Source organism: Indicator indicator, chromosome 4 (genome assembly GCF_027791375.1).
Source record: "Indicator indicator isolate 239-I01 chromosome 4, UM_Iind_1.1, whole genome shotgun sequence".
NCBI classification, from domain to species: Eukaryota; Metazoa; Chordata; class Aves; order Piciformes; family Indicatoridae; genus Indicator; species Indicator indicator.
In genome coordinates this window covers 22831405-22844747 of record NC_072013.1, presented here as the reverse complement: position 1 = coordinate 22844747, position 13343 = coordinate 22831405, and the positions used below count along the sequence as shown (strand labels likewise).

The following is a 13343-nucleotide window of genomic DNA, read 5'->3' as shown; positions in this document are numbered from 1 at the left end:
GTTCTTAAACATTTCTATCTATCCAATGGAAGTGTTTAGAACAATCGTTATTTTGCTTTCTTACACCCAGTAGTGACTTATTTACATTCTTTCACTTTCTCTGTTCTGAACTTTGCAAGGAAAAATTAAAAAGACAGTTTCAAACCACCACAGAGCTTTTGGTATGTCAACAGCTATAGAAGAAAAAATCATAAACGAGAACAACTCCACAGGGAAGGAAGAAAGTATTAAAATCATCGGTTATAGGAGCTACAAGGTATTGTTCTCACACACACCACTACCAGGCATCATTTGCAGGTTTTAAAAAAGCCATATACATATGTGGAGGCTCAGTTTAATAGCACCTTGCCCCAGAAGAATTTGGTTCCTACTAATAAACATTCTGAGAATATAATCAATAAATTTTCAATGGTACTGCAGCCAGAAATGAGCAAAATTGCAGCCTACCTGTACTAATCCTCTCAAACATTTATAAAGAATGTTTCAAACAGACACTAGTCTCCATAAAATATGCTGTCCAAACAAACATACATAAGTCATCCAGTGAAAATATCTCCTAACCTTTTGACAAACATTAACAGTTTAATTTGCTTTACTAAAATACATTTTTTCTTCCACCAGCCTTCTGAAAACAGATTTTTCTCTAATTTGTGTGTGTGTGTCATTCCACTGTCTAGCCTAAGGCATATGAAAGTCAAGTAAGACACAACCAAAGAAAATGTGCACCAAATTCAAGATTCATTCTGTGTACTAGCTACACGATCTATTATCTTTTCCTCAAGAAAAAAAAAAAGATTGATTTAACATAACATTGTTATTAATTACTCCATCTTTCAAGCTCATCCATCTATACTTCCAAGTAATTTAATCATTTGCTCAATATTTTCTCCAGAAACTAAAATTCTTTCATTTCATATTCCATCTTCAAGGAAGCATTTTGAAGAGGCTTTATTACATGGATACATTAATTCTACTGCCATGTCAAAGAAAAGGAGAAGATTGGAATACAGAAGAGCAAAGCAGCAGCAACAGTGAACACACTCAAAAGGGGAGAATCACATTACAGAAAGGAAACTCTCTTATTGCTAGAATTGAAATTACACATAATCTAAGTCATATAAACATGCCTGAACCCAGTAAATGAACTCTCCCAACAGTCATATGAATACATCCCTCTCCTTTTAGACAGGACTGGAGGGCTGAAGCACTGACACATTCTTTACAGTTACGGAAACTGTTGCTGTAAATCTTTCAGAAGATCAACAAATTTAGGAAAAACGTCCTACTGAGAAACTACACAGATCACTGTGGAAGATGACATGGGGCAAAATAGCTTGTGCAATCCAGTATTTTAAAACAAAGAATTTAACTCTTAGCCCTCTTCTATACAAGTTTTATTTAGTGTGTTTTAATACACTACTACAAGCCGAATTTGCTGATTTCCAGACTGTAAACATGCTGTGACAGAATGTAGCCCCATGGCTTGGAAAATTTGAGTTCAGTGTTTGCTAGAGACCCAGCTCCACCTTTCCAGAAGTTGGTATTAACAGTTATGTATATTTTTCTTTACAATTATTCAGTTTATTAACATTAAACATTCAAATTCTTGGGGCCTTATGTGATATACTAAAAAAAAAATATCCTCTCAGCAGAAGACTCCCTTCTTTCCTACAGAATATAGTAGGTGTAATTTAGCAAGAGTTCCACAGGTGTAATTCAGCAAGCTTGTATAAACCTTTATTGCATATATATTTATTGCAGCATAACAAAGATTCAACCAGCTCTTAGACTGTAGAAAATTACATCTTCTGAAAAATCTATATGGTTTATTGAGAGAAAATCCATACCACAAATCATTTCTTCATATGAGAGGTTTTTATTCCAAAGCAGGACTCTCAGTCTTTTAATTTTCACAGTTTCAGTAAGAATATCTACTACATCTTTGCAGTGTATTTTATATTCTTAAAGCACTTGAATTCAATTCTTCACTCATTAAAGGCTCACCAGCACCATACACATTACAAAAAAAAAATAAAGTCTTTGAAAAGACCTTAAACATATGTTTCTGCTCCTTTATGCTGCAGCCTACTGTGAAACCGCTCAACTATGAAATCAGATATTTTAAAGGCTATTTAGCACTGTGAATTTTTCACAGATCATCAGCACAGTTACTGAGCACAGGATGTTTCTGTAACCGCGTTTAGTGGTCCTCAGGTTCACGTCCCTACCTGCATAATCTGAAACATCGACTTCCTTACGCTAATCTGTACAGAAAAGTGAAGCCTAAGACTTACAAGGACACAAAAGTAATCTTGCTAAGCAGAATGGATTTCCCCAGTGTGTTTACAAAGAGACACAAGACAATATATTAAAAAAAAAACAACCCTCATTACAGTCAATCTCTCTCATGCACAACAGTGAGCAGAACATTAAATTGATCAGACGTAATTTGTTCTTACAAATCGATGTTGGCTGTTACTTATCTATTGTATCTTGGCGTGCTTACAAATTGCTTTATTATTTTTCCAAGAACTAAATTTCTACTGACTCTATGAATTTTCTAAGTTTTCCTTCTACAAATTTGTAAATTTCTGGCATGCAGAGGTGCTTGAAATATTAAATCATTTTATCTTTTAACCCTTGAAAATGTCCCCAAAATAACATTTTCCCCTCTTCTTACTGCAAAGATTATACTAGTGAGTATAAAAATGCTGCTCTCTCCTAACTGGAGAGTGACCACTAAATTACATTCAATGTATTACTTAAAACTGTTGAATTTTGGGAGGAATACCTTTGACCTTCTGTCAAAGATGCCTATATGCACTCAAAATAAAATAAAATAAATTTGAAAATCAGGCTTTTTTCCTGAGGTGATACCTAAAACCTTTGTGCATATTAAAACAACATACTAACTACATAATACTGCTAAGAGAGAAGGGGAGGAATAGGAGAAGAAAGGTACAGCTCTCCAGAGGCAATGTTTATGCATGAGCACTGAAAGTCCTATGGGAACAAATACAATTACATTAACAATTATAGTGTCGCATTTATAGGAGTACCAAATCAGAATAGCAAAGAAAACATAGAAAAGCAAATTCAGACAGTCCTCTTAGAGGTACAATATGGTCCATCAAGAAACTCTCAAAACAATGTAAAAACCCCCAAATTTTGAAAAAAACAAGCACCAGACATATAAGTGAACACATTATACATAATCTGAACCTTCCTTCAAAACCAACAGTTTGATTTCAGTATTGTGGCCATGGTAACATGATAAATTTTCAAAATAATGGGGAATATAAATTTGCCATTAAAACTCTGAAGAAGTTACATTTGAAATCAAGCTCAGTCCATGAACTAAAATACAACTGCAGCATTTGGCAACACAGGAAACATGCCAAAATTTATTGGAACATTCTCTCTGTCATAATATTAAAGAAATTAAAAGTATCCACAATATGCAAGTAGTATCAACTCAGCCAATGTTCTGCCTGTGCTATTGTACCAATTCATTTGTGACTAATGAAAAATCCACTGATGTATATAACTTATTCCAAAAATAAAACAGTTATATATAATTTGTAAAAATACAATTGCCCTTGTAACGTTGGTATAGCATCTCCATTGCATCTGGACATAGCATAAGTTAAATGTCAAATATACTTGACCTAGAACTGTTTTAAAAGCTTTTTTTTCCCAGTGGTCTCTGACATAGCACTACTTGCCACTCTAAATAACAAAATAACTTAACTATCACTAGTAGAAAATGACTGAGCGTAGTGTTAGAACAGATGAACAAAACCAGAGACTCCCTGGTTCAAACTGTTGCATTATTATCACATTTGTGAAACTTTTCAAAAAGCTTTATAAAAATAAAGAAAAAATGCATAGAAAAAAGTTTATATATTTTTTTAATATATATATAAACCAGTAATCCTTACAGGCAGCTCAGATGCAGTTCTTGGGTTATTTATGAAAGCCCATAATGCAGTACTGAACCTGCCTCATGGAAACTATAGCTATCGAACCACTCACATGAATAATGCATGAATAAACTTGAGTTTCTTAACAATTTTATGTATGTTTTGAAAGAGCTATACTCTGAATACACACAACAGTTTTCAAGAAAACCATATTTGAGGAAAGTCTCACCTTTACATCCTGGTGTTAGGACACTGGATTACTATTTAAGATAATAAATGATGACCTATAAAATTTCAGAAAAAGAAAACTTGTACAACAAGTTTATTTCACCAAACCAGGAAAAGTGAATTCCTTGTACCTCAGTAATCTGAATTTTTCTTTCCCTGTTCTTCATTATAGCATCAACAAACCATGTAGGTTGGACCTCCAAGGGTCAGTGTAGTTCAAACCCCTACTCCAAGAAGGTCCAGCTGTAGCAGGTTACTGAGTATCTCCAGGTGTAGAAACTCCACAGCCTCTGTTTTAATATTTGATGAACCTGTGCTGAGTACAAAAGTTTCTGGCATTCCTACACTTTTCCTTTGCATCTCGTCCTTTCATTGCACATCATTGAGAAGAACCTGGCATCATCTTCACTATGTACTAGATAAACACTTGCTAGTCTGGACTAGGATGAAGTTTACCTTCTTTGCCCATTTATACTCAGTACCAGGACTCACAGGTATTTTTCTGCATAACTGGGAAACTCAAACTTAAGTCCAAGCTTAGAAACTAAATTTCCTAGAAAATCCGTTCTAGCACTGTGTTACAACAATGCTGGCACATTCATTCCTTTGAAGAATCTCGTAACTTGCTGTCATCAGACCCAGAACACACAAGTAGTTAGGCTACAAATTTGATTTAATTGCAAAGAAACAATGTTTCTAACAGAAAAACAACACAAAATGATGAAGAAAGCCAACTGGGCAGCTCAATATCATACAAGTACTAAGCTCTATTTGCAACACTTCCTAAACCTTAAAAAGTAACTCTCTTTAAGCTGCTGGGTTTCTTGGGGTGAAGGGCATATGTAGCAATATTTATAACACAGATGCAGTATATACTATCTATACCAAAAATAAAGAGAAGAAAATTTAGACTTTAGCAAACATGACTAGAAAAATGTTCAACCTGAACATACACAAGAGAAAAGAGCATAGAACCTTGAAAGTCAGCATTATCACACTGGCATGCATTTATGGCATTTAAACACACTGGTAGCTGGCTCAACCTAGCAATGGAAAGTAATTAAGACTGAAGTCCAAAAAAGTATTTAGAAGTCCTTTGTGAAGGAACAGTTCTAACATCTATCTGAAGTTAAACAAAGAAGAAATCATCTCAGTACTGATTAAGAGTGAGAAGGAATGAATGATTCAGTGAACTAATGTAAATCAAAAATCTTATCACTGCCTTAGTGTTTTTCAAATGGAAATTAGGCTTTTTTATATCAAATTGATTTGGATTCCAGAGGCAAACTGCTTGTCTTCTTTCTCTGAAATTACTGAAAAGTGGGGGTGGGGAGGAAGAGTAACTTTGTAACACAGAAGGAAATTAGAAACTGTCTTGCATGTATAGGAAATCACATCAAAGTTCCTGTCACTCGTATCTGACTTACCCAAATGAGGTGCCTATCATTGAATTGAAAGCCAGGTCCAAACACCAACATTACAACTGCAGTTCACAGGAGCTACAAGGAATCCTGTGTATTTCCAAGGATTATAAGCATTCATTTTGTCTTTACACATACAATATACAAAGTAGGTAGAAATACTGCATAACTCACAAGTCACTAAGGAAAGAACCACTGATGAGCTAATCTGTTTTGAAACTTGGTAGACATAATTTGTTATTGTTGTCATTACCTAAAACATCAGAATACCTTCTTTCAAATGAACCTCTACACAATTAACTTGAGCCAGGCCACTACTACCCCATTACTGGGTAGTTAAGTAAAAGAGTCATTAGAAATTGAAGCATGTGACTAACACTACATATCTTTGGAAATTGTTCTATGATTTTATAAAATGAGGATTCCCCACAGTAATCCTTTCAAATGACTCAGGCACATAAAACGTATTTTACTGCTACAAATTCCATTAAGAAGGTAGACACACTGTTTAGATTTTTAAGCACTAGAGTCAAAATTAAATCCACTTGGATTAGTAAAATTCAGTTACATGAGACTAAAAATGGGTAAGTTGCTGCAAAGAGAACAAAAATTTAAAAAAAAAGAAAAAAAAGAAGACAAATTAATGACTTGGTACACTGCCCTCATGTACTACTTCTACACCACATACATGAAGGTCCTTTCCCTACTACAGCACATGAATATTTACAAAACATCAATATTTCATAACTGTTTCACACGTTTTGCGTTCCCAAACTATGACAACCCCTTCCAGCCATCACTGAATTTAAATACTTCTGGTACAACAAGTGTTGAGGGGATAAAAAAAAAAAAAATCTTTTATGTGAGTACCATTCACAAATTTCCTTGGCCATTTTCCCAGTTCATCAGAATAGGACTTCTGCTCTCCAGACATTCACATAAAATGCACTTCTTACTTTTACATAAGACAAGAAACAGACAAGCACTGCTTTTAATTTTTGTAACAATTTATTTTGTGGTTTTACCAAAAAAAAAAAAAATTGCATCTTTGCAGGAGTTAAACATTTAAAAATAAATTAAGGGGAAAAAAAAGGTCTCTTCAGTAGACAAGGTACTATTTTAGGCCTAATCCTTCATTTACACACACAGAGATTTCCTATTCTATAGAGCCCCAAAGAATGCTGCCATATGAACATACATATAGGAAAACAGAAATATAGCCCATAAAAGCACTTTAGTGGGAGAGAGAAAGCATCCAGAAAATTAGTTAGGGTCACAAAATCAAATCTCATATCAAATTCACGATTACATGAAAGCAGCACAGATTCAGTCTCAAGGTTTCATACCAGAATTTACATCTCTATACTCCTAGATAAGGTCTTACTGAGAATGTAAAAAATAAACATAAATTTTAAAATCACCTTATTAAGCATAAACTCAAAACCAACCCAACTGAGAACGAGGTATGAGCCTAAATTTAAATTAATCATGCATAAATGTTACTGAAGTCAACCTTAAGAGGATCTTCAAATGCTTTAAGGAGTGATCACGACAGAGCTTTAAAAAAAATTGCATATTTCATTCTATTCATCCATGCAGTATCTGACAACAGAAATTACATCTGATCATGAACTCAAAAATATTTCATTTTTTTAAGCATCTTAACTACCCTTAATTGATGAGATTTTTTTTCTTTTTTCTCTTTTTTTTTTCCTTTGGTAAGGACAAGTTTTAAGAACTCTAACCTTGATCTATAGATTTTTATCTATTTTAGAAGAAAGAATAAGGCTAATGAAATCCAAAGTTTTCTGTACTCAAAGGTAGGGCTATAAGGCACTCTTACATGACCTTTACCTGTTTCAACATCTGTTAAATGCAGCATGGAATCAAAGCCCCCACTGAGGATCCTTCTTCCACAAGATGACCACCGGGCAGCTCGAACAGCACAGGAGTGGCAGGAGTAGGTTTTTAAACAGCAGCCTGTATCTACAGCATCCCATATCTTGAAAAAGAGGATAAGAAAACTTTATAAATAATCACAATATTTTTATCTATTCACTGATAAGTAGCTGCAGCAAATTATCATGGCTGAGAAGGCTTTGCATTCCAAAGTCATATCTGCTAGGCAATAAAAGCCTGCTTGAAATAATTGCATGGTTGATTAGAATTAGGGGAATTTATTAACAAGGCACAAATTAGCAATACACTTTCATAACCTGTATTATTTCTTGAAATGTCTAAATTACTCTCAATGGCAATTTATGCTATACTTTCCCATTCATAATGTTGCCCTACATCTGTGCAGGGATGTATCCAAATATACCCTCACTTTAAATAATTTTTCTTCCAATTTTTTGCCTCTATCAGATCTTGCTTTCCATCAAGTAAGAAGAACCTAGAATATCACGTTTCACATTTATCTATAGATAAATATTACCATATTTCTCAGTTCATAATTTTAAGTAGAATTTCATCTTCACTGAAGGAGGGAGACAAGAATATTATCATGCATGGAGATTGGTGTAAGTCCTCTCGTTTTTCATTTTCTTCTGGAAAGAACTGACCACCTCTGTTATCCAATTTTAAGCATATAACAACGTATATTTTCAGAACATAAATAGTCCTGCTCATACTCTAACAATCATTTATAAAGAGAAAGGCAATTGTTTCCAAATAACATACTTTAGAAAATAGAACTAGTATGAATTAAAATTTCAGTTACCAAATATAGTTCACAATAATCAAAAGCACATCCTTTTCATGCTGCTCTTTTTGGCATAGTCTTACGATAAAAGTTCAGCAATGAACAAGCCATATAAAGATCCAGTATGCTTACTTGTGTGAGAGAAGGCTAAATATCCAAACTACTTTCCTTATGAATATTCTGCTTTGGTAAAAGCTAGATTATAAACTCTCATAATATCTGTTTAGCTGTCCAATAAAATGGGTAACAAATTCTGTAGCCATATCCATAAATCCTAATTTTTATTATTTCCAATGTTAGTACTACAAATAAATCCACACTTTGACAGTGTTTCATGATAGTTTTATTGCAGTTTCAATAAACTTAATGCAGTTTATTGCTTTAAAGTCACCATTTTACTTCATGGTGCATCTCTTTGTAAATAGTTATATTCAACTTGCAAAAACCTGCAGGATAAAAACAACACTGCCTATGAGCTTGGAAGATTATTCTGAATTTTCTCTCTTCTAATCAATTTCTTAGTATCAATAGACTGGACAATTAACGGAATACATAAGAAAATGAGATCAAATTCAACCTCCACGTATCTGACGTAAGAGCACTGAAGTTAGTACCAAAATAAAACTGTGTTACAGTTTGAAGGGGGAACTTTAGCCAACTCCTTGACTGCAAAGTAGTAAAATAAATTGCCATTGGATATAAAAGAAAAATAATGATGAGGTCTGTATAATTAATTGGACTGCTAATGGGAATATAGAGCAGAGGCATAAACAGTTCTTTTTCTCTTTTCTTCTCCTGTTGCTTCTGCTTACAACTTTCCTCTCTCTCTTCTGTGGCCTTGCCAGCGTATCTTCGTTTTGACTATTCTGTGAGGTAATGAGAAGAAGAAAGGGAGTGGGAGAGGAAGTGAACAGGTCCTAAACTCTGTGAGTGTGTATATATATATACACACACACACACAGACATATAGATACATAAATAGACTGTACATATATTGTATATTTTGTACATATTTGTTGCATTTCATATTTCCACGTTGTAGTTTGATTGTAAATACAGCTTCATTTGCTTCCATCCCAAACTGAGCTGTCTGGCAATTTTATTTTCAGGGTAGTTTCTCCAAATTATTTGGGGGGTAATTTCACAGAATCACAGAAATCACAGGAACATTCAGGTTGGAATAGACCCTCAGGATCACCAAGCCCAAGTGACAACCTTACTCTGCAAGGTTCAACCCTAAACCATATCCCCAAGCACCACATCCGAAAGACCTTTAAACACATCCAGGGTTGATGACTCCACCACATCCCTGGGCAGCCCATTCCAATGCCTGACCACACTTGCCATGAAAAACTTTTTTTCCAAATGTCCAGTCTAAACCTACCCAGTCATAGCTTGAGGCCATTCCCTCTTGTTCTGTCACCTGTGAGAAGACACCAGCACCAGCCTCTCTACAATTCCTTTCAGGCAGTTGTAGAGAGCAATGAGGTCTCCTCTCAGCCTCCTCTTTTTCAAACTAAACAGCCCCAGCTCCTTCAGTCACTCCTCATAAGATTTATTCTTCAGGCCCTTCACCAGCTTCCTTGCCCTCCTCTGCACTCACTCCAGCACCTCCACATCTCTCTTGTTCTGAGGTGCCCAAAACTGGACTCAAGGTGTGGCCACACCAGAGCTGGGCACAAGGGGAAAATCACACAGCATTTCTAACACAAGCCAGGATGCCATTACCTTTCTTGGCCACCTGAGCATGCTTCTTGCTCATATTCAGTTGCCCATTGATTAGAACCCACAGGTCCCATTCTGCCAGACAGCTTTCCAGCCACACTTCCCCAAGCCTGTAGCATTGCTTGGGGTTGTTGTGACCCAAGTGCAGGACCTGGCACTTGGCCTTGCTGAAGCTCATCCCATTAACTTTGGCCTATCAATCTAATCCATCCGACCCACCAAAAAATGATTGCACATTTGTTCATTTCAAAGGATATTAAAAACAAACAGCAACAAAAAAAAACCCCACACAAATGGGTAAAGCAGAAAACAAGTAAATATTTGATTTCTTATGGCAACAGCATGATTTACAATATAGAAGAATGTAAAGGCAGAGAATAAATGCAAGACTTCTTTTAATGTATTTTTATATTCAATTACATTTTCTTCTTACTGGACAAAAAGGACTTGCTGACAATATCATTATTACATAGTCCATGATTAGAATATTCTGTTGTATAAAATTATTTCAAAGTGTCTTCTAGCAAGCGTTCAGTTCTGCAATGCAAAGCAACTAATTAGCATTAATTACTTGAATAGTCAGTTAAGACTGAAACTGTGATGGCCATACCCTAAGTATTCTACCCTATCCACAAGAAATCAGGAAAAATTTAATATTGAACTGCTTTGAAAGTAAAGTTTCTCAGCTTTAATGAGTTCTAATGATCATTTCAAGCTTCACAGCTTTAAAAAAGGAGGCAGGGGGGTTATGTCTTGGAGGGCTTTTAATACAAGGAAATGAATGAATCAAGATGAAAGGAAAAACAGGTGGTACATGCTTCAGATATTTTTCTGTCATGTTTCAGTGATTAAGTATGAAAACTCCATTTTCACAAGGATGAAATAACGCAAGTTCAACAGCACTTCTAAATTCCTCTTGTTAAAAAAAAAGTACAAACAGAAAAAGCACACTCCTAAATGTGCACATCTCTCTCCATTATGTGAAACAGAACAAATGATTGACACTTATGGCTGAAACCACTGACCATGTACATGAGACACATTATCAAACACTACATTTTTATCCATTGTTGGGCTTTCCATTAGCTTTTTTGGCTCAGGTAATGGCAGTGTCGCAATGCCTTCTAGAACTAGAACCACATGGGCAAGACAGTCTTGACCGAGGAAATTCACTTAGTCTATTGCAAATTAACATAAACTTTTAATTACAGATTCAGGTATTGAGGGGAAAAAAAAAAAAACAAGAGTTAAATGAGCACTTAGGGGAGCACCTTCCCTCCCTAGGCCCCCTTTAGTCCCACACTTCACATCCCCTGCACCTAGCCCATCTGCAACTGTTATAACCAGGTTTTAGGCTTGCTCCCTTCCACATCACTGAGATAATGGCCAGGAGGATACGGTCAGGGCAAAAGGTTTCTTATTGCCTCCCCTTGCACCTTATGCTTTTCATCCCCTGTTCTTTGCTTCTTACCAATCCTCTGTTCTCTTGCTCTTTTCCTACCTCCTTCCATTGCGTTGTGTGTGTCCTCCCTCATGTGTCCTTGTGGCTGGCTCCTTTCTTCAATGTGTGAACAGAGGCACCACTGAAGTTTTGGCCCACAGTCAGCTGTTTTCATCCATTTCAGAGTGAACTTGCTGCAGCAGCACAGAGCAGCTCACAACCTGTTCTCCCACAGATCATTCCTGCAGCCACTGCTACCCAACCCCACAGTTAATGCTCAATACAAGCCACAACTTCAGACAGAAGAGTTAGGACAGTCCCCCATCAAGATATGATCCAATGCATGTTCTCTGGAGCCCAGAAACATGCTTTTAAATAATGCTGAAAGGTATAACTTCTACCATGGCTTCGCAGAGCAATGGAAAGAGAAGTCAAAACAAGGCAGCAGAAGAGGATAGCAGACCCTGTATCAGAGTATTGCTGTGCAGTAGCAATACTCTGCAAGCTTCATCTGGACACATTCATTCCTAGGTATGATTCCATATGAACTACCAAGGATTTTTCTTAAAGTCTCACATATGGTGAATTTAGCTCAGTGTAACTTTGACACATTAACTGCCCTGCAGCAATGGGGATACAGTGCAATACTTACCCAGAAACACAGTTTCAGAGTTTGAACTGTCGATATTTATTTTCCAGAGAAAAAGGGAAGCTCTAGTTGCCTCAAAAACTTTTTTTCAGGGCCTGGCACAAAACAGGGGACAAGAGAGTCCCCTAGGAATTAGAGTCTATTTCCTGTATCAAGTGAGTGAAGTTGATCATGCCTCCTCTGTCAAAAAAAAAAAAATGTAAATTCAACTCTTTACCAGAAGATCCCAAGCTCACTCTTCTGAGTGGCATTTACATACAAGCTCAGGAAAAGGATTTGTATCCAAGAACAGTCTATGGAGAAAGGAAAGGCTGCAACATTCTAATTGAAAAAGTCATGGTTGTAACAACTTCAGCTTTAACTTCAAAGTAAGTGGTTTTTAAAAAATTAAGTGTCTTGGAATTACTTAGAAAATTGTATTTAAAATATCAAAGGCTGCTGGACTTTGAATTTATCTTGTAATAAATACTTCTAAAGTAAAGGTTTATGAAATAAACTCAATTTTATGTGAAATAAAGGCTTATGTGTTTACTACAAAATAAATTACTCAAGCAGAGAGAACAGTTTCTTTCAAAAAAACAGAAACTGAAACATATATATATATATCCCATCATAGGCAATTGAATACATGTATCAAGTATTACAAAACGAGACACTATCACGCATCTATCAAAAGAAGACAGATTTTTATTCAATTACTTTTACTAAAAGATCACCTGTTTTAAGTGTTGTTGCTTGATTTAATAACAGGTCTTATAGAATCTCAGTATTATTTCTAGAGGAAATTCTCATTAAACTTGAAGTTGGTCTTTCATCTTGGATATCCAATGTGTTTTTAACTGCTGAGAAGTTAAAATCACACATTTCAGCCTGCTACTCTGAAAACACTGCTTATTGCCACACATTCAAGCAATGTTTTACATTACAAGCAGAACTCAGTCCATCTTTTCAGCCTGTAAAGAAACCTCAGAACAATGACATATGTAACTCTCGTTAGGAAAAAGGCACATATTACTGTATTACCTCTCCTAAATCTACAATTATAAACAAATTAATTCTTCAATATTTGAAAGAAATAAACAGCCAAGACTCAAAGCTTTGAGATTGGCTATTTATTTTCAAAGAACTTCTTGAATGCCTTCCTGGAGTTTAGGTATCATGAACACTGTAACTATTTTTTTCAATTTTATTAAAGTTGGGTTTAATGTGTTGAGCTGACTCATATTTCAGTAGTAGTTCTTACTCTTCTGTA

General features: G+C 35.5%; 1 protein-coding gene across 1 annotated transcript in view; it reads right to left on the bottom strand.

Annotated features, from left to right (window-relative positions):
- The window catches only part of WDR25 (WD repeat domain 25), a 58402-nt gene that overhangs the window by 18015 nt on the left and 27044 nt on the right, over window positions 1-13343 (bottom strand). Inside the window, exon 2 of the mRNA XM_054400521.1 lies at window positions 7427-7574. Coding sequence (XP_054256496.1) covers window positions 7427-7574 — 148 coding nt within the window. The remainder of the gene's footprint in view (window positions 1-7426; window positions 7575-13343) is intronic.